Source organism: Dendroctonus ponderosae, unplaced genomic scaffold (assembly GCF_020466585.1).
Source record: "Dendroctonus ponderosae isolate FM_Combo_2020 unplaced genomic scaffold, Dpon_F_20191213v2 Dpon_F_20191213_1, whole genome shotgun sequence".
Lineage (NCBI taxonomy): Eukaryota > Metazoa > Arthropoda > Insecta > Coleoptera > Curculionidae > Dendroctonus > Dendroctonus ponderosae.
In genome coordinates, this window is record NW_026017110.1 from 23,933,534 (window position 1) to 23,956,824 (window position 23,291).

General features: G+C 33.4%; 2 protein-coding genes across 11 annotated transcripts in view; both read right to left on the reverse strand.

The window, feature by feature from the left end:
* The window catches only part of LOC109534083 (tyrosine-protein phosphatase 10D), a 40,285-nt gene extending 24,298 nt beyond the window's left edge, over window positions 1-15,987 (reverse strand). For all 9 annotated transcript variants that reach the window (XR_007280462.1, XR_007280460.1, XR_007280461.1 and 6 more), the window contains exon 1: window positions 15,685-15,987. Coding sequence is in view for 3 of the 9 variants with exons in the window: in XM_048661719.1 (XP_048517676.1) it covers window positions 15,685-15,738 (54 nt within the window). In the remaining 6 variants the exon portion in view is untranslated. The remainder of the gene's footprint in view (window positions 1-15,684) is intronic.
* A 1,225-nt stretch (window positions 15,988-17,212) lies between these two features.
* LOC109538144 (transcription factor AP-4) overlaps window positions 17,213-23,291 on the reverse strand; it is a 79,786-nt gene continuing 73,707 nt past the window's right edge. For both annotated transcript variants that reach the window (XM_048661744.1, XM_048661743.1), the window contains exon 8: window positions 17,213-21,715. In XM_048661744.1, the coding sequence (XP_048517701.1) occupies window positions 21,707-21,715 (9 nt within the window). In that variant the 3' untranslated portion in view covers window positions 17,213-21,706. The remainder of the gene's footprint in view (window positions 21,716-23,291) is intronic.

The following is a 23,291-nucleotide window of genomic DNA, read 5'->3' on the forward strand; positions in this document are numbered from 1 at the left end:
TAGACTTTCCAAGTGCTAATTCCTTACAAATGTCACTCTGCTTTACTCCACTTTTTATTTTGTTAATAATCTCGTACTTTTCATTTAGTGAAAAAGCATGACGTTTTTGTTTTTCCATTCTAAAACGATTTACGTACATAACGCGGCAAAAAACAAGAAGTCTCTGCCTGTCTCTCGCTCTCACTAATATAAACAACTCCGCAGGATTGGTGTTGCTGAGCGTGGAAGTTCGTTATAAACGGAAAGTGAATATACAACTCCTAAAAAGTGATCGTTATATCCGGAAGTTCGTTATAAACGGGTTCGCTATAACCAGTAAAAAATACGTTGGTCTTTATGGACGACGTTTCAATTAAAGGAAAAAAGTTTGTTTCAACCGAAAGTTCACTATAACCGGGTTCATTATAAGCGGACTGTACTTTACTGTACCGCAAAAAAATGTTTACCGTTGCAATTCATTTAGAGTTACTAGATTGATAAAACCAACTAGCTAAAAAAGGTTTGAAATGGGTTTCACTGCGTACATAAACAATGTAAAAATTCATCAACTAACACAGATCCAACAATGGAACTTTATAATGATTGGTTTTGGCAACTTTTCATCAATTGATCCTTTTCTTGAAAAAACTGTTGATTAATTGATGCCTCCGAAACTGCTCTCAAAACTACTCAATACATTAGATTAACACAATTAGGAAGAGTTGAAAAAATGCAATATTTTCCCAACACATCACTTGACCTTTTAAGTGTAGATTGCATCAAAGAATTTTCCCCGTTACTTCACAGAAGCTCACAATGACTAATTAATACATGATTGCATAAAATCAAACTTAGAAAAAAAAGAGATTTATCGGCTGCCCACAAATGCCATTAACACCCAATAATCATCCTTAACTCCCGTAGCATTTTTCTAATTTTCGAACAGTTCAGACAATTTACCGCAGGTACGTGCCCGTAAAATTGCCCAACACTACAAGAAAAACAAAAGGCTATTTGCCAAATGTTGCGCTTAGCAAACGAAACGCAAACTCTTTGAATCGTTGCACGGCTCCGTAACTGCAATTTACATGTTCAAACGATTTTGTTATTATTTAAAAGCCTGTTGTTACAGGTTGTGATGTAATTACGTCGCAAGTGGTATCAATTTGCTAACTTAATTAACAATAAACCGGGAATTTTGTGTATTTAATGGGGCCTGTAATACAACTTGAATTAATTGTGTGCTGCTTAATTAGCAGTTGTGCCGTTTCCTCGAAACGCTCAACTATCGGGAATTAACAATGAACTAATTTGCTGAAATGGAAAATGTGAAGGAAATGGTTAATTTAAATTAAATTAAGATATTTACAGAAGAACATCGTGATTTTTTTTCGGAAGCCGATGGGCTTTTTTAGTAACTTTCGCATCAAAGCGATGGTTTCTTTTAAAAAGTCCACCGAATTTAATTTCCATTTTATTTTCAAGTAATCAAGTTGAAGAATATTATGAATTTGTAATTTATTATACGTTTAATTGTTTTTTCCTCGGCAATCATAGCTGGATAAACTACAAAATTATTGAAATTTCTTGGGTTAAAGCGATTGCACTTATAAGATGCATTTCTTGCTTTGCATATGCGACTATCAAAAAATTGTCTTTGCAAAAATGTCCTTTTTCTATTCTCCACCTTAGAGTCTTGACGTGCTTGATAAAGCAAAATCGAAATTATTTTCTCCTATTGGCCATTAATATGCCCCGTTTACCACCCATTGATTCTAGTTGGCACCCGATTTAACCAATCGTTTACCAACTCCTACTAAACTGTTACATAATAATAAAGAGTCTAGGTTAAAGTGTGTTTTGCTTTAAATATACGCCTACCGCCCACTGAACACACAAATGCTGATAATCCGCCTAAATTAATTCATGTTTTTGGAAACTTGCGTCCTCTGGCAGCTTTTCATGCATATTACGAAGCTTGAATACGATGCAGCTAGCGGATATTATATTAAATTCGAGTTAAAGTTGGATTTCTGTGTACGATAACGGAGCTACCCGAACTTGAAACGATTAAGTTGCAAACATCGAACAGAAGACAGGACTAGTTCCAAACAACATAGTTTTAAATGTACTTTGCCGAACTCCGCTTTATTATTAATGGTAAAACATCCATCCCTTCTTGGCCAGAATTTCTTCCAAATTCAATTAAGCATCCCAACTTAATAAACCTCAGAATGGTTTTAGCTGGTCCTACTTTTTGCGAGCTCATTCAATGTTCTGGTTTGAGTCTCTATGAATCAAAGAAAACTATGAGTTTAGCGGGTCTATTCTGTAATGGAATAGCAGGAAAAGTGTTAAAAAAACGTTGTTCGTAAAAAGAGTATTTTTTTCATATACTCATTCACTCATTCCGTTCAATTCTGATTTCTCTTTTTGCTTATCTATCATCCATACGTCCACATTTTTTACTTCGTAAATGCTGCTGCATTGTTCAAATTTTAAAAAACTATACATTATCCGCTTAATTGCTAATGGGAAAATGAGTTAAACACAAGAGCATGTGAAATTGTTTAAACAAAGATATTAACATATCAACACGCAATCCGCTTCTATACCTCTTTTATGGTGAACCGAATACACTTAAAAAGCACTTTAGGATGTTGCAATAATCATTTGATTAAATGCTAGGCATTTATACAAGGTAAACAACAAAATGTAGGAAATGAATGATAATTTAGACTTTTGAGCAATCGCAACGACAAACAACAGACAAAATTGTTTGCTTTGATTATCTTCCAAATAATTCAAATGTGAGTTTAAGGAACCTTTATTTACCTTCCTAAAAGCTTTTTGTGAAATCTAAATACTAATAAACGTAAAACCTTCAATTATGAAGAGATTTTCAGTGATTAATTAGCATGACTACTGTTTTCTTAGATTACATCAGTCTGCTGTTAGAAAAAATCTATTTGCTATTTTATACTTACTTGTTTGTCTATTATTTATTAATTTCATTTACAAATTGATTTGACTTGCAATGTATTTGTTTGTTGTTAGTCCTATCATTTCAAATGTGTATGTATGCTTCTAATTTGGATTGTTAATAGCCATCCTATACAAAAAGTACTCAATAAAATTAATATTTTAAAGGTTTTTCATGATTGAACTGATAAGATAAAACTAAGAAACAGTAAGATGAATAATTTTGGAAATGAACAAAAAATATTAAACAAACTTGGACTAGAAGTTTATTTCGTGGGAGGTAAGTGATAGTGACAATCTAGCATTTAGTTGCTACTTCGCACTGAAACAGAATGATTTTTAAATATTTGTTATTAGCAACAAATTAAACACGGAAATGTATTTAAAACATGTACGAGGATTCAAGATTACTTAAAGAAACATAAATGCGCCTTCATAAACTTTCCATAAGTATCAATGTTTCTTTAAAGAATTGTTAAAAAATTAGAATCCTTAGAAAGATATACAAGGAGTTTTATTTGTATTACCTAATTTACGTATTTTGATAATTATTTTTAATTAAATAAATTTCCTTCTAGTAAAATGATTACTATAAATTATTACTATAAATGATTACTATAAATTATTTTGGCTAGACTAAATGGAATTTGTGTTGAAATAATTCATAATTGCGATACTAAGACGATTAAAGAGGCTACTTGGACAGGAAATACATTTTCCTTAGAAAACCCAGTAAAGTTTGATATACAGGGTGATTCACAACCTTATGGACACAGCGCAGGGGCGTGTAGAGGACCTCAAAACAAGTCGAGTTTCCATTCAAGTTTTTTTCGCAGCCCATGGTTAACGATATACAGGGTGTTAAAGTTTCAAAATAGTGTTGGCATTTTCTCTTTAACTCCTACAGTTTATGAGATATTTTGCTCAAATTTTTAGCGTAGGCTAATGTTTAGACCCTTTACCCGTAAGTAAGACGACTGGTTGTGGAAATCTACTGGGTGTTCTTTTATCTAGAGGCATACCCTTTTACCCCCCGAACTTTTTTGTGGTGCGCCACTGACTTCGACTGAACACATTTTAGAATTTGTTGTTCAATTTAAGAATGTTCTGATCTCTTGGAGTTTTTTCGTATCTGTCGTCGTTTACGAGTTATTTGCACAAATATAAGTCCATGTAGGGTTCCTGGGTGATAATTTTCCATTAATTTTCTTATTATTTTTTTTGCGTTCATTTGTTGACATTTTTTTGTGAAAGAAATGAATTTTATAATAAATTCAAATATTCGTTAAATTTGTGTGTATTTTTATTTGGATTAGCTTATAGCTGATAAACCTCAATTATTGTAAATTAAATTAAAGTAAAACAAAAATTAATTTTAAATGTTTTGAGGTCCTCTACACACCCCTGCTCTCTGTCCAACTTGTTTTGATTAATTCTGTAAGTAAAAAAAAAACTTCAAATTGGAAAAAATTGAGGAAAAAAATATAAAACCCAATCAAAATTGGTGCTTAAATGGAAACTTTAGTAGTGAGTTTAGTAGTGATGTTTTCTCAAAATTATAAGTGAACATATTGCGTGATTTGCATCAATTTTGTTCATTTTTTTGCACAAAATCCATCCATTCTAGGTTAACGCCTAAGATTAATTTCCGGCCTTTTAGGCACATTAGTGTCGGTAATCCACACACATGCATTTAATGAAATCCAGATAAAGTGCATCCTTGTATCCTTGTGTGAGCAGACCGATACTTGACGCACGTTCCCAGGGGATCGATTTCCGCTTTTTGCAATGCGGTAATGATAGCGCAACATTCACCCTCATCTTCCGGTTTGTTAAGTGATTTCTCGTGTTATCAAACATGCAGTTGGAACATGTGAAAGGCTCTGAAAATATCCCTTTAAAACCGAAGTCGCATTCCTGTGCTTACAATTGAATTGCTCCACTAGGCATAAATCAGCTAATTAATCCGGTATTTATCTTATTGCAGGTACTGATCATATGGCGAATAATGAAAGTTTAGGTGAATTACTTTCAATTGATTTTTTTTATTAGCCAATCGGTTTATCAAGGTGTCCGCAAACGTTCTTTAAGCTAACGAGTGAATTATGTTCATGTCCGGAGGCTGTTGTACAGTGAAAGTATTGTAAAAATGTTCTTCAATATCGGGAGCTTACATATTACACGTCGACTTTTAATTGGCTATTGGGGATTTGGTGAAGAAATTATTGTTGCGCGATTGAAAGTGGGGGAATTCATTAGACCAGTCAGTGTAAAAAAGCGTTTATTTGTCAGTCCAAAAATTGGGTATAAATGTCCATTCAAGAGATTTGAAGTGAACTACCCTTCGAAAAAACCTCATCTGTATGGGGGAAATAATAACAAAACCTCATTGCTAACTAATATCCACGCACGCTTAATTCTCAAGCATCTAAATTAAAAATGCTTCCATAAATTAACTTCGAAGAGAAAGTGCAAATGGTAATTATAAAAAATATATAAATTATAATAATAATGTGGGTAACGTTTGTGTTGGTACACGTGGGACTTAATATGTATGTAGTTCTACGTTTACCTCGATATTTTCTATAAAGCAAAGGAACAATGTGTATAATTAACGCAGAGTGAAATGTATCAGTTGCCGTTGAGCAATTTAACAGAAAAATGTTCCTCTTGTAAGAAAACACATTTTTGTTGTTTGCGATGTGTGTTAGTTTTAATAGCTTGTAATTTTCCATAGTACGTGCAAACATGCAAAATATGTATGCCTCCATATAAATCATTCAAACTAATTCGAAGAACATTAAGCAGTGTTTGTGCAAAAACATGTGCGGCAAAAAATAAGTCCTTTTATAATTGCGGCACGATTGAACCCACGCTTCATCTTCAGTTATTAAATGACTCAACAGGGTTTTGTAAATATTAGTGATAGTTGCACAATCTTCATTTCCGGCTCTGATGTATTTTATGAATATATAGAACCAATAGTAGCGCTACTTTGCTACTTTTATGGAACCATTTTGTTTCATTTATGCAAAGCAACAAATGCGGATTTTCCGATTGAAATAAGTCTAAGGCAATTTCCGTCTGGTTCATCTATTTGCATAAAAGTTATAAAACTTCCGCAGAAAATCAATCACATTCATAACCACTTTGCAGTTGACCCTTTCGACCTAGAGCTAATTAATTTCTCGCTCGAAATCCAACGGATATCGTTAATATGCATTGCTTTATTCTTCATATGCCAATGATGCAATATCCTGAACAACAGAAAAAGGTCAAGATTCTATCAAAGAGTGAGAATTGTGTGTTGTAAAATACGTTATAAACCAAATGTTGAATTTTTGGAATCTCTATTTAGAAAAGTGCTGGTAGTTCTGAAACACAAACCTTTTTAAAATAGAAACGACGCATTCATCTTTACGTAGTTTTCCAAATTATGTTTTTGCTATAACTTAAGATATATATAACTTTTTCTATATATCTATAAGAAAAACTTTCTTTTATTTTTAAAGAGATGTTGTCTACTGAAACTGGACGCCATTTTAATCAATTTTTATTGTTTATTACATTACATTTAATTTTCATTTGTCACTAACAATAAAAACATGTGATTAAGCTCAAATCGGTGTTGATCGGTCAATGGAATGGAACTTAAACTTCTTATCAAACATTCCAGGTGTAGATGCTTCACTTTTAGGCAAAACTTATAAATTTTCTGAAAAATTCTTGAATTTAAATACGACAACAATGTTAATTTAGCACCTGTACGAAAGGTCAACTTCATCAACATTACGCAGTTGTGTAAATGTATGGAAATCCACAAAACACGGAAATTTACTACATTTTACACTATTAGTCCGCTCATGCAGGGTGAATTTAGAAGGAAATGGATATGTGTAGAGAGAGAAAATAAGCAATATCAGTTCTTAAGTGCGAGTTTTATTCGCTTCAGTGATTCTTTCTTATAAAAGATAATACAAAATTATTACTAAACAAATTTTCAAAAATCGCACCTTCCGCTTTTATGGCTCCACTTTTTGCGCGTTTATAACGTGATCTAGTAGCGAGTTTTAGCAAACGATAAATTCATTCTAATGAGTGCTTCAGCATTAAAAATGCAAAGTAGTAACGAAACCCTTGTGCCCACTTTCGTAGCATAAACCGTAGCATAAAAAAACTTAGTTAATCTATGGCATGAACTCACTAATTTATCCATCCCCAAAGACAAAAATTTAGGGGAGTGAAATCCGGTGGTCTCGGTGTCCAAGAGATTATTAGCGATCGCCCAAAAGGGAATTATTATAAACATAATGATTTGGTCCAATATTTATTCTAGATACTCTTCTAAAAAACGTAAGTATCCATCCACCTCAAGACGTCTACCCGCGGCTATCAAAGATTATGGCATTTATCAAAATAAGTCCAAATCATATATGACTGATGATATTTTTTGTCTAACTCAATTTTCAAGATTTTTTAATTCATTTTACAATCTTTGAAAAAGGTAAATTCATGACCTTGCCTGCCATTCTTGCCTTGCTACACACACTTTTTTCTTTGTACTTAGGTGAAATCAATTCATTTTTTGCATCGGTTCTTGATGCATTCTTATAGCATTCATCGCTTCTGTGCAAACACACGATTTCGGTTTCCTTGATGTCCATTTAAGTATCACTTTTCCACACACGCAAATCGTAAAAATAAGTGCGAAATTCTCTTTTAAAGTTTACGCCACTCCTGCAGATTCTCGAGAAACATTGTTGTGTAAGCTTCAAAACGAGACGATCGTAATACCAAATGATACAAAAATGTTGAAAAGCATCCAGCAAATTGGCATATCGATCATTTTGTGTAATTCGGTTTTAGGAGAAACCGTTTTCTATAAGATTTAAGAATCTAATCTTATTAAAAGAAGAAATAAAAAATCATCCAGTTTCAGTGCCAGAATTATGTCATTAAACAAAATTATTTAATGGAATAAAATTACTACACTGTTTACTGCGATAAACATCAAATTGGAAAATGGAAAAGAAGCAAAGAAAAATTTTTGCGCATATGCTATGATTTTACAATGAGCACAAAAATCTCGAAAAATAATTAATTCATTGGTTAAAAAAATAAAGCGATTCCATCTACCAACGGAAAAGTTCTGCTACCTTTGTACCAAATCAGTAAAAAAATTTGCATTTATTCAAAACGGATGAACGCTGAAGCATCTTTTGATCATTCGATTGCAGAGGATACAAACGTATTTTCTAGAGAAATTTAGAGTTTTTTCAAATAATGTCGTAGTACTATTTTAATCATGGGCTTACAGGAGATCCTGTATAATGATCGATTTAGCAGAATCATCACTATTCATAAAAATTTTCAATTTCCTAACCGAATATTCTCTACTTTATTATTAATTTCTTAGATAATAGCAATATTTATCTAAGAGCAAATTACTTGACTGTTTTTTACAAATAAAGGTTAAGTCATAATATGTGTTGTGGAATTTTCTAGACAAAACTACAGAATTTTAATAATAGCACAAGTAAACCACCCAACCTGCTGTTAATGTTTGGGCGAAAATTACCACCATTAAAATGATTAATTGCATTTATGCGACTCTCCCAGTTTTTCGCCCTCTAAGCCTCATCAGAAAGCTGATTATTCCTGCTGGCTTGGATGCAGCACTAATATCGACCCCTACTGTCTAGACTTTGTATTATTAGTGGCCTTCCGCAATGACAACATTGCTCTGGTGTGTTCCATATTTCGAATAAAAACGCTGGAAAATCCGAAAATAACTCAAGAACAAGAATTCGGCTATTTTTCTTGAAGCTTTACAAGACATAGGGTGAAACCCGAATGTCCCTACATAAATTAGAAACGCTATTTATTTGAAGCAAAACATCTGAGGTGAGGTTGTTTTGGGTTTCGATAATTTAAAATTCGATTTCAAGTCGAGTTCACTGTTTAAATATAATAAACCTGTACAATAACTGACGCGTATGTTTGTTACGTACATAAAATTAGCTTTAAACGGGCACTAACAGGCCTTAAAACAGATGCAAGCGATAAAGCTACGCACCAGTGAATTAATTGGTTTATTTTTAAAAGAGGCGCTTGGAAAACTAAAATCGTGTTATCTTTTCCGAGATTTACGCACTACAAGATTAGCTTTAAATTCGCTTCCTGTCTCCAGTGTAAAAATAGACCTTTGCAGAGATTTAAAGCAATGTTCAATTGAAATTTAACTAAAACATTCTCTAATTTATCATTTAAGATAGTTTAGAGTTACCTCGCAATGAGCACGAATCTTTTACTCAGTTTCCAAAATTATACAGTTTTATCCAAGAAGGGTATTTTATTACTGCCGTTATGGAATCAATCTAGTCCTAGTTAGATTTTCAAGTACTTTTTGCTTAACATATTTTAACGGCTCGTCAAAACAATTAAACAACTTGAATATGATTAGAAATACATGCAATGATCGACATATAAATTACCATATATTGTGGAGTAAACAGGAAACAATCAGAAACCTAATTAACGCTCGTTTATATTCCGGTTGTGGAAAAAGAAATCTGAGAAAAAATCGATGGCAATGGTTTAGCGTGTAACACGATGCATTGGCACTCTTCCAATACTCTACGAGTTTAATTGCAATTTTTATTTATTGGAAGTTGAAACTGGGTAAAGGTGATTCGTGGTGGACAAATCCCGAGATGCGTTCATCTTTATTTTGTTCTCCATTAAGTAGCTAATCCTAGGAATTATTTAATGAGGTGAAATAGCCAAGCAAAATAGATTTTCGCTCAAAGCAGAGCTCATAACGTTGATGCATTTAGTATCTTCGTTTAGCACTTCGGTTCATTCTCATCTTTCAGCCAATAATGCATGTGATGATTAACGAGTTGCTGATACTTAAAGAACATTTGTGGACTTTGAATTTTGACGTGCTGCTCATTTACGTAATTTTTGGGCATAGATAACAATGTAATGTCAATATCTATAGTTTGCTAATAAAAAATATGTCTTCTGAAATATAAATAAATGTTGAATAATTCACACTCAAATTCAAATTATCGATTTTTAAGTTTTCTCAAAATTTTCGCCTGAGTGGATCAAAAGTCTGCCGAAATTGCTCAGATTTTTTCAAAAACTGAAACTTTGTGAGCATTTAAAGCCAAGGTAGTTCAATGGAATAGTAAGCGAATTTCTACCTAGTCCAGTTTTTGCAAAATAAAAAAACATTTTTGCGACTAATAAAAGCGGTGGCGCGCTTATATTCTCCATTTTTTCGAGAAATTAAACTTTAAGAGCATTTAGGACATTGTTTTTTCTCTTTGAAATGATGATACAAGCGCGTTTCCGTCTAGAAAATTAGTTGAAGAAACCAATACCACAGCTTATATATCATATAAGCTGTGCCAATACTACGATAGGATGTCAATATTCCCCAGATTTTTTGCGAAGACTGAAACTTTCTGGACATTGAAAGGAACGTTTTGGCTATTCAACGAAATAACAAACGAGTTTCAATCCAGTCTAGTTTTTACCAAATTGATTTTTGGAAAAACCCTTTCGGGCATAAAAAGGCGGTAGATCACCATAAAACCCCGCCATTATTCTCCAGATTTTTTTTTCGAGAAATGAAAGTTTAAACTCATTTAGGACATAGTTTTTTCATTGGAATAGTGTGACAAGCGCGTTTCCATCTAACGAAATTAGTTTTGAAGAAACACATACTACGGAACGGAACTCAGAAAGACCTCACAAGTGTTGCATCAAACGGCTGTCAAAATTCCCCAGATTTTTTGCGAAGACTGAAACTTTCTGGGCATTTAAAGCAAAGTTTTATCCATTCAATGTAATAGCAAGTGCCTGTCAATCTAGCTCAGTTTTTGCAAAATTAATTTTCGAAAAAACACCTGCGCCACTAAAAATGCAATGGTTGGACTGACAAGTGTTGTTTCAAAACCCTACCAATAATTCCTGGATTTTTTGCGAAAGGTCAAACGTTCTGCACATTGAAATCAAAGTTTTAGTTATTCAACGAAATAACAAATGAGTTTCAGTCTAGCCTAGTTTAAGCAAAATTAATTTTTGAAAAACACGTTTGCAACTAAAAAAAGCAGGCGGTCGCGCGACACCTATTGCTTCAAATCCCTGCCAATATTCTCCAGTTTTTTTGCGAAAAGTGAAACTTTCTGGGCATTGAAAGCAAAGTTTTAACTATTCAATGGAATAGCAAGTGCTTTTCAATATGGCCCAGTTTTCGGAAAATAAATTTTTCAAAAAACACCTGCGCAACTAAAAAATGCAATGGTTGGAGTGACAAGTGTTGCTTCAAACCCCTGCCAATAATCCCCACAATTTTTGCGAAAAGTGAAACGTTCTAGACATTGAAAGGAACGTTTTGGCTATTCAACGAAATAACAAACCAGTTTCAATCCAGTCTAGTTTTTACAAAATTGATTTTTGGAAAAGCACTTTTGCGACATAAAAAGGCGGTAGATCACCATAAAACCCCGCCAATATTCTCCAGATTTTTTTTCGAGAAATGAAACTTTAAAAGCATTTAGGGCATAGTTTTTTCTTTGGAATAGTGTGACAAGCGCGTTTCCATCTAACGAAATTAGTTTTGAAGAAACACATACTGCGGAACTAAGAAAAACCTCACAAGTGTTGCATCAAACGGCTCTCAAAATTCCCCAGATTTTTTGCGAAGACTGAAACTTTCTGGGTTTTTAAAGCAAAGTTTTATCTATTCAATGGAATAGCAAGTGCATGTCAATCTAGCTCAGTTTTTGCAAAATTAATTTTCGAAAAAACACCTGCGCGACTAAAAAATGCAATGGTTGGACTGACAAGTGTTGTTTCAAAACCCTACCAATAATTCCTGGATTTGGTAGTGCGAAAGTGCAAACGTTCTGCACATTGAAATCAAAGTTTTAGTTATTCAATGAAATAACAAATGAGTTTCAGTCTAGTCTAGTTTAAGCAAAATTAATTTTAAAAAAACACGTTTGCAACTAAAGAAAGCAGGCGGTCGGGCAACACGTATTGCTTCAAAACCCTACCAATATTCTCCAGATTTTTTGTGAAAAGTGAAACTTTCTGGCGACTAAAAGTAAACTTACATATAATAAAAATACAAACTGAAAAATTAGTTCACCTGACACTTAATGATTTTTTACAAAAAATTGCAACAAGCAAAAATCGCTCTAAATTCAATTGGTTATTATTAAAATTGTTTAGTTTATTGAAAATGGCATTAAAAATTTCCAAAAAAAGGTTTCTAAAACGAGATGACAATTGGCAAAAATAAAAAAAAATGGTTTCATCTAAGTTGTTTAAGGAATCTGGCTTTAATTTGCAGTCACTCCCTTTAGCGCAGAAAAATTTAAAGAATTCTGTCGGGAATGAAACTAAGTTTCAATATGGAATAAGGGTAATAACATTGATTAAAACAGTGAAAGTAGCTGTGGCATTTAATTAGAAAAAACCCAAATTTGCCAATTTCCTATACAGAATATTAGGTATGTATCTAAACCGCTGAATTGTGCCTTGTAATACTAAATAAATATGTATAACAAAATAAAACAAGCCACCCACTTTACTTTCCATGTTATAATTAATATATTCCTCTCATGTAAATACTATTGCTTAACTTTAATTTACTTTTTTTGTCTTCACCCCAATCCTGCATTTTTTAAGTAAAGTGAAACTCGCCGTTGAAGCGTAACGGCTCGATTTTACTACTTTTAGGAATTTTCGAAATCGATCTTTAAAATGAACTCGCTGAAAGAAATTGTTTTTCACGGCGGTCTAAAAGCCTGGAAAATTCACACAGTTTCAAATAATTGCAGCGAAAGCCAAACCCTTTTGATAATCTGTAAAACCTTTTAAATGAATAATCCAATGTTCACCTTAAAGTACACTTTTATTCAGATATACCTAATTTTAGCTCGATTATTAAAGAGGTGCAATTATTAAATTCCTCTACTACATTTTATCGGTCTTGATCACAACAGATCTAACTAATGTGCTCGTTCTTCAAACATGTGGGGCAAAACAAATATTTGCCAAAAATCCGAACTATTTCAGCAGATTGTGTTCGAGAAACTGTTTTTGTTTTAATGAATTGGAAAGTCGTGCGGTCATTTTCACGCGACCTCAAAGTCTAGATAGTCGTATGAAAATGGGCCTTTTCCAGGCCAGATTAAATTGAATCTTCCATTCATTTACTAAATAATTTTTTTACGTCACTGATCATCAAATTTTGACCACCAATTAATTAGTAACTTCCTTACTGAAAATTGGCGCTTTCTAGACAATTAATGACAATATTACGTGCCATAAGTTCCAACATCAGAAACATTTGAAGATGATTTCATGAGGTTGCAAAAGGTTAAAGAGAACTGACACTTTAAAATAACTGGTATTCAGTTAGTAGGTATTTGGAAGCACATACGAATAGAAAAATACATCCACAATCGACCTAGAAACACCTTTATTTTGAATGTTTGTTTGCATTGTTCTCTGAGGTTAAGGAAAGTGGTTTGAATTCGAATCATAACGGCCAGGCAGGCACGCAGGCAAAGAGTTCAGATTTCAGCTAATACTCTACCTAAGTATTATTTGGTAGAACAATTGCACATATTGTTTCTGGTTCGAAAATGTCGCTATTTAACGCAATAAATTTTGGCCAAGTAATGGTTTAACTGACTTGATTGAGGAAGGTTAAAAACAATTAGTAGGTACATGAAATTTAAAAAACAAAACGGTAGAAGCTCATTTGAGATCCATAAGGATTTTCTTAATAGATTTTGCCGCAAAATTGCATAAAATATCATAAAGTTGCCAGCTTCAAGTGAGTTCTCTGGGGTGACCATTTTATATCATACTGATACCACATCTGATACTTGATTCTATTGGTCAAAATTGGAAATTTTATGCTGTTACATTGTAGTGGTGTAAGGTTGTCAACCGATTTAACGGCCCAAATTTATTTAATTAATAACGGTATTATTTCAGTGCTTATTTCACCATTCTTACTTCACTTATTTTATTACCTCGTAGGCTCTACTCAGGTGTTTAGTAAATACATTAAAATAAGAGTCTATTTACCGCAAATAAATGTTTCCACTACTTATCTAATAAAGCACAAGCCAATAAATTTCGTTTTTATTTATTTCGTCTATCCGAGTATGGGAACATGATATACCTATCATTTGAAAGAGATTAGGATAGTATTTCTATTTAAGTGAATCTAGCGAAAAACTACTCATTTCTCTATAATACAGAACATACTTTTCCATACAAAACTAAGTACTTAATACACAGTGCTTTGTTGCAAAATGTTAACTTTTTACGAATAAATACAGATATCGCAGTTATGAAAATTAAATTTCGAATAAATTTTGAACGAAAATATTGGGAAAATAATTTTAAAAGTGATTGGGAAAATAAATAATTATCGAAAACCGCTAAAGATAGGTATTGGAAAGTATTGAATAAAAACATTAGGAAAGCAATTGCAAATCCAAAAACAGTGTTATATAATACAGGGTGTTTCATTTGAAATAGCAAAGTTGATGATACTTTTGTATTGTTGTATGAAAATATTTTTAGTCGTTAGATCACGAGCCATTAAGAAGTAACCCACGTTTCAGAACAATATCAAGTCAGAGACTCACCCTGTGTATTATTTTTAAGAGTTGTTTTAGAAAAATGTAGTTTAACCAGGCCAATTTTCTGAACTTCACGTATTCATTAACAATTAATTCGTTTTTGATTGATTTCTATTTTATTCCCTTCAAAAAACATTATACACATGTTGCTATTAATTGCCATGTAATTTCAATTTATCAATCAATAGGAAAATCGGAATGGATTGGGACAGATAAGAGACCATTTACAACTACAGAATAATACTTATTCATCAATAACCAGGCTAGTTAAAAGCAAGCCATCAATTAATAACCATACATAAAAGGTTTTGAAAAATATATTTATTTTTTCTAAAGCACTTGTGATATTTAGCCAAAACTGTACACATTGTATTTGCATCTAGATGAACTAAAATTGAAAATTCACAAAAAATCTATTCTTGTTCTTTGGAGTGAATTGCCGATTAAAAAAATACTGAAAAAACCTAGAAACTGTTTTCTAAAAGCGTCTTCACAGCTTCTGTGTCTAGTAACACACTATTTTTCGATCAGCTCTCGTATACCGGGCAACGACGACAAAGAGTGGGTGGTTTTCGTAACGATCGATACTCTCTCTCACTCTGGAGTACAATTACGAATATGGCCGATTGTACTCGCCTCTTTTCGAATGAATCACTACGGGGGGTAATGCATGAATAATCTAATTCCAATTTTCTCTGGGGGTTTGTATGACGCTCTATACCTACTAAACATAATGAGCAAATTTGAATTATAAATTTCCTTGCTCAATGGAACGATTTTCGAAAAGCATTTGAACACAATACTATATTTTAAAGGGCTGTCACTAAATTTAGTTACATTACACTAGACTGGTCAATTAACCTGGAGCTTTTCAGAGAATAATTAAACCCTCCACCAATGAATGGGACAATAAAGGAAGGATAACGCGAACTGAATACTTATCGAGACAAAGACATATAAGGCAAGTAAAAACTGGTGAATACACAACGCAACAAGTAAAAATACAAACAATAATTAACTAATTTCCCAAAGCACATACCTTAATATAAGCAGTGAAAACAACGACAAACAAAAAGCAGGTAAACCCGGTCATGGTAATGAAAATCTTGAGGTACTCGGACAGGATGTAGACGGACAAGCGAAATCAAAGACGAATTTGACAATTCTGGTAGACAAAAAGCAGCACAAAACACACAACGGACATTACGGTGACGAACTCAAATTCACAACAAATTGTTGCTCTTTTCAGCTGTTCGTAATTTTTGTTTACTTTTTACGAACGACACTCCACACTACCGCCATCGCGCTTCCAGATGATCCATCTGGTCAACCAATCAGAGAACCAATGTGATCTTTCTAATTTGACAGTCCCCTCTTAGCTTTCGAGGCCGTTTCACCTAGATTACAACGTTGCCGTGAGTTGCTTTATTCATGTACTGGGTTGCTCAATTATAATACCGAAAGTGTGCGTAAGATTTTTGAAAACACCGTTTTTTATTTTCATTTTTTTGCTCGCACGTTTGACTTTAACTATATGAACACCTTATTAAGAAAATCTCCTACCGATTTTCTTTAGTGGGGTTTTATGTGGAACTGCGGTTTTCAAATACTTTTTATGAGTGAATATTTTCCATTAGTTAACAAAGGATGCCTCGATGTCTCTCTCGTTTTTCAAACCGTTATCACGGTGGCACAGGTCGAAAAATTCCTCACTTTTTGCCAAATATTAATTTTGTTCTACTTGGTTTTCTCATAGATACATTTAGGTATTAGGATTAAATTCGAATAATTTTCCTACTTTTGTAATATTATTACTACAGTAATAGAGTAAATCTTTTTGAGTAAAAAAATACCTGGTCACTCTGTACGTTTCTCAACTTGGCAACTCAGCAATACAAGATCCTGGCAACTGATACGCAACTCAATATACAATACCCATTATACAGTGTTTTTCAGAAATTTCGATCAGGAAAATAGTGAAGTTTATATTATCAGGAGTGCAAGTACTTTATATCTGAAATAAGGGTAATTTGCTTCCTCAGGAAATTTTGTTTTTTAATAATAAAATAAAACGCTTCAGTCGATTTACCTAATCAATTTTTCACACTCATAATATAACTGATACAACAGCTAAAGCAATAAAATTATTCCAATATCTTACTGCTTCCAGCCAGGTTGAAGGTTTTGCTCATATAAGCTAATAAAAAATAAAAAATTTTGCACTGAACTCGAAAACGAAGCGCTTGAGACCCAGTTTCAGTTGAACTTTTTTCACTTTTCCGAACTGAACTTTCTCTAAGCTTTTGCAAACATTCGGTTCAAAACTCGTCTCGCTTTTTATGAAGATCCAAAAACAGTTTACTAATCTTCTAAATGATCATAAGTAATTTCTCAAATACAATTTAAAGATTTCAGCTTTCTACAAAGATTTGAGATCCACAAATACACAAATATTCCGTTTGTCTCAGCTTTTTGAGCCAAATTCATCAAACTACGCAGAATCTTACTTTTTCCAAAACTCCTTAATTAATTAATTAATGCAACTAAAGGGAAATAAATAACACACATTCGACATCATAAAGAATTTATTATAATGTTCGGAATAATACAAGCAAACATAAAACGTTTGAAAACGCACATTATAAAACGTCTATTCTAATTATGTGCAAATGCACAATTAAACACTTTATTCTTTCCCATCAGTGTTTTTTTTTCGAAGTTCTAATTGAAAAAACGGAGATAAAGCGTCCGGACAAAACGACAGACGCCGTAAATGTATTTAAAAAATATTGGCTATAAACTAAAGTATAAAAATGAGGTCCGAAATGCGTATTTAAACATAAATTCAAAGTAAAACATAAAAGTTCAAAAAACTAATAGACTTTCTCATGTTTAGTAATCATTACTATAACTTCCGTAGTCTCCTGGTTTATCTCTAGCTAATAATTTGAAATAATTTTTTCAGCGGTGGGCCCTTTGATAGAATACCATTTTTTAAATACTCTGCACAAATCTAGAAAAGCATCAGTCCGGTGTCTATAATATAGGAACTTTTTCAGAAACATTAAACGGAATAACTGAGATGGCGTATTTTAACTTTTTAACTTTTAACTCGAAAAAAATCCGTAGAATGTACAACAGTAATTGTGGCAGCACCGACTAAAGAGTTGTATAAAAATAACTATTTCAAACCGAACAGAAACATTTAATAAGTATTTTCTAGCAAAACTTCAAGCAATACATTTGCTAATGTTAAGTGAACTTTACATTCAAATTGACTTTGCACAAAAGCGTCTGATCATCAATACTAATGCATTTCGGATTTATTTGTACTTCATATTAATCGTGATTGCTAAACACTGCTTGAGGCATTTTTGGACAAAGTCATCAAAGAAGCACCTTAAAAATACACATACACATAAATCCGATTAACGCTGACCATAAGTTCTTGCCAACAACAAAACCTAAAGACGCAGGTCAAGAGCACAGAGGCAAATTTAAACTACGTGTCCAAATGGGAGAAAATCCTAGGGCTATAATTTAGAAAATATTTCGTCTAATTCTAAGCGTTTATGTTAATCCGGCTGCTGTTGAACCCCCAAACACATATCTATATATCTATCACGCCAAGTTGCTTTTGAAATAACATCAAACTAGAAAACGTTCTTGACTGGAAGTTATTGGCAATGTTTCAATTGTGCGCAAATACAACAACAATCAATTGAGCTTTTACGTCCCATCAGCCAATAACACTTTGAAATTTAACTCGAAAACTCAAACTATTTCAAAAACAACTCCAATCCATAAATAAGTTTTCCTAAGCATCGGGCTGACTTAGCCGGACCGAATTCCAATCCAAATAACATATTTCCTAATTTGTATCATGCTAAACACCAAATTAAAAATATAATGACCGCGCCTCTCTTCCTCACGGATCAACCTTTCCTAAAATCCTTATCTACGTTACTTATTACAACATATCGCAGAAATTTTTCGAAAACATCAGACTTTCCAACTGAGCTATCCAAATACATTCATTTAACCGCCTAATTAACTTTACTCATTTAGAAAATCGCAGCTTGCTGAAAATCATTGATCATTCATATGCACTGGATAGCTTCAATTTTGCCTAAAAATAATCACGTTGCCGTGCTTCTTTCTCATTGCTCACACCATGCCGAAACTTATAAAGTATAATCGAATAGAATCATTTTGAACTTGTGATCGTAGGGCTAATGCTAGTTTTACTTAAAAAACCTTTCAACTACTTTACTACACATATAACGAAAAACAATGTCTATATTTTCAAAACTTCATAGTTCACGTATACCAATTTTGCTTTTAAGTTATGTACAATTGTTTGATAGAGTGATCCTCAAAATGCGTCCTATTAAAAGAAATGGGTTTGTGGATTTGGATTGCATGAGTTGGACTCGATTTTTGTATGGAAATATTATAAGTAATCTATGGAATTGCATCATCCAGTGTATACTTAAAAAGTATTGAGCAGTATCGATAACAAAGAATCAAATTAGGAAGTTCGACATATCAATCGCTGTTTCAAGTTATATAGCATTTTCTGAAGGTATTAGACGTTCAGAAAATGCATTACTTTCAAAGAGGCAACCAATTTTAGCTACAGATACCTACTTATGGCAAACAATAAGTATTTAATTGTTAAATTAACCAATCATCAAATTCTGACGCAGAATTTTCAAACAAAAATTCGTGTGGTTTTTAGCATGGAATGTTGTCCAATCAGAAGACACCCATTATACTGATCGATCATAAAAAATAAGAAGTCTGTAGACAATACATCAAAATTTCCAGTTGTGCATCTTAACACAAAACATCAAAATCAAAAGATCATAATTCTTGAGTCCTTAGAGAGAACCTTTTATACGTGAATGATTTCATTTAAAAAACCATCAAAAATCAACGCGACCTGGATAATGAAATAGCATTTGGAAGATCACCTTTTACAAAACAGAATTCTTAGAAATCCTTAGAAATATAAATAATATTCAATTAAAACAGCAATAGAACGCAAATTCAACTCGTACTGTGTCGTTTAGAGGGCCAGAATTTTGAAATATCATTAGTTAGTTTACACGGAGTATCATTCTTTGAAATCACAGATATTTCATTTAAAAACAGTATTGAAATTGTGCAATCAAAAAAAAATTAAACAGAAATTGTTCTGCGACTGAGAAGAACTTTGCAGAGACCTTTTTTATTGTTTTATTTTTAATAGTTCTACCTTTGTAATGTACAACTATATTAGACGCTCAGCTTCAATTTAATTGCATAAACAACTTTTGTCACTCATCCGCCAAAACAATTTCGTTTCATCTTGAATTTGCCCGTAATAGCATATGTTTACTTGAAATAAACGAATTTTTAAATTCTGTTTTTATAAAACACGAAAATCGGAATTTTAATATCATATACGACGTAATGTGCGTATAATATGAACTCGCTAGATACTGGCACACACATTTTATATCAAATTGGAATGTAATGGGTGGCAAGATCACGCACGGACACCAATATAAAAACAAATCGAAAATTCGCCACCTTATCAAAATATATCTATTGACACAATAGGAGTCGTTTTGAACTCGAAACAATACAAAACAAACGTACTTAAATTCCTACGTCAGGAGGCCTCACTAACTTACTAAAACCTCACATTTAACCCTAAAAATTATAGTATATTGTATATTTACAAAAGGAACAAAACAATTCACAAAACTCCTTATAGCGATAGTAATATTACGATAAATATATGTTTTTGGCGTTTCATAAAAAAAGAAACTTTCAATCCTTTTAAATAACAAAATAATAAAATAAAAAATCGTCATGTTCAACCTTGGATTATTTTACTATATGCATTTACTTAAAAGTACGCGTATCTGTAAATAGTGATCTGTTTTACTATTTCGAAAGTAAACCAAGTTACGTTGGTCCGTCAGTCTTTGGCTCGTGTCACAGAGTTTTACCGCCCAAATCTCATAAACAAGAGTCTGTTGTATTGCTTTCAAATACTAAGGCGTTTGTCTTATAAATACGAACAATAAAGGTGGAATGTTTTAGGAAGATATTTATGATACACGAGTTCGGATGTACCATTGTTTGCAGCCATTCGTAATTAAAGTAACGATCGAAATCAGATCTTCAATAACCCGTAACGTAATTTATGTGTCTCTATGGAGTAGAGATCAGAACATTTCTATTCCTCAATGTGGAAAATCGCTAATGCATGTATACTTTGTGGTTTTTAGGCATGCCAAACTCCAGTACGCCCGAAAGTGGCTGGAACTTTTAATTAAAAAAGCAGGGCGAAGCACCCGATAAAAAGAACTGAAATTTAGGCGGTCTATCAACCTTTTGCACGCTAGGTCAGTCTTATAGAACAGAGTGATTTTTAAATGTTATTTGACTTATTACCTAAATATTAATATTAATAGTTTGGTATAAATTTAATGGCACAACTAGCAAAAAATAATTTTATATGAAATACGCAAAAATGTATCGTTTTGTCGACGAATTCAGCAATTAACTAAGAGCAGAGAATTACATTGCAGCTTCATTACTTCTCATCTCTCTGCAACAGCAGGCTTGATGTTCAATAAACAAATAACTTTCGTGTTTTTTGCTGCCCAGACTTCAGTGAAACAAAACAACAATCACCCCCCACTTCATACATCCCTCTTGCGTACATCTCAGTCTTCCCTACACGTCACTCTGCCGTCTATAAACATGACCTGGCGTGCGCAAGACACGGTCAAAACTTGTGGACTCAAGTAGCGCGCAGTTCAAAACGCTGCAGCGCATCAACGCAAGCTGCATATCTTATGAGATGCGGCGCTATCAAACGTGATGGAAACAACCAAAACAACACAAATGGAACGAATTCCATTGATGTTGAACTTTGTCAATTTTTGCAACACCTATGCCATCTACAAAACCCCCCCGTTACTTGCTCATCCCTCGTGCTCGGCCCCCAGTTTCCTTGCGAGACCGTAGTGGCGCATCTTTGCGAAGCGAATGATGTTCGATCACGAAGCCTGGAACAATAATGCAAAGGGTTAATCATCATAAAACCTCCAGTGAACTGAATTAATTATCTAGTTTAAGTTGATTAAATATATTGTGCCCTAGAGCCAACCACATAAAGAAACAAAGAAAAAATTATTTAAATTTTTTAACACTAAAGCTAAAAGCAGTAGGTAATCGACTTTTGGGATTTTTGGCAATTTTTTTTTCATGTACAGTTTGTTTGCTTCAGTTGGAGCCAGATAGAAAATCTTTCAATAATCATTTTAAGAAAAATTATTACTCTTCTTAAAAATGTCTGCATATTGTGTGATTGTGAATACTTTGGGGCTTAAAAATAGTCCAAATACGCGACAGATAACATAGACAATAATTTCCGCGCTGCACTTCGCTTTGTACTAATGCCGCGTTTACATTGGATGCGGATGCGTGAGTTTTTCAGTCGTTCGAGCTCGGACGTACACGCATCAAAAGTCAAACAAGTGAGACCGAAGGCATGAGGTTACATTTCATACGAGCTTGCACGTACGAGCGATCGGAAGCTTCCGGTTATTATTACATTAATAATCAGAATTTAATAATAATTTCGTAAATAAAAAATCCAGATTTTTACAACAGAATCTTTGGGCGAAAGTTGGCCAAGAAATGGAAGGGTGCAATACACTCCCCAATGTTGTAATCCTCTAAAACTATCCAGTCGATTCTATTTTGGGTATGACCAAACCAAGACATTCCATTTATGCATCAAAAAGATTGAGATTTTCACTTGCTTCTCCTCTACTTGCATATAAATTATTTACCCAATATAATTCAATATTTCACACTGAAGTATGCTTCACACATAATATCAAATATGTCAACATGTGTGTTTCGTCCATTTGTCCAAACCAGCGGGTAAATTCCATCCGAATTCGTATGACTAAAAAACGCACGCCCTCGTATAGTGTAGCCACGGCCTAAATAGACGCCAACGCGCACGCACTCGATGTCCCAACATCTCAAGCGTGAAGTGGTACATAGTAGGGGCGCAAAAGCTGTAGAATTTGATCCATCCATGGTCGTTTTATGCGGCGTCTAAACTTGACGCGGCGTAAGCGAGGCAAAACCGCAAAGTCGGGCAGAAGCTTTAGGATATTCTGCGAGGATTTTTTACTTTTGCCATCACGCTCTTTTGCTTAATGTGCAATTCCTATTGTTTATAGACAAACAAAGCGAACTGTGCATTACAAGGGGAAGATTCAATTCAACTCAATGAAACTTCTGCTCTTCGATTCGGTTCGTTTCGAGTCCCTACCTTACAGGGGCGGATCCAGCTGTAAAGTCGGAGAGGGGTTATGTAGAAAAAATACAGTCTTCTGAAAAATGATCGTCGTTTTGTGCGAGGGTGGCACAAGATTATTGCAAAATTACATGTTTTCCGTCCCGTTTTTGCTCATATCTCGGAGGCAAAAGAACGCTCATTTGTACATCATTCTAGAAAGAAATAAATGGTCTTTTTAGAAAGTGAACCATGGATAAGAAAATGTTGGCAGTTTTCTCAAAAAATGCTTGAACTCAAGAAGTTTTAGATTTGCGTGGTTTTTTTTG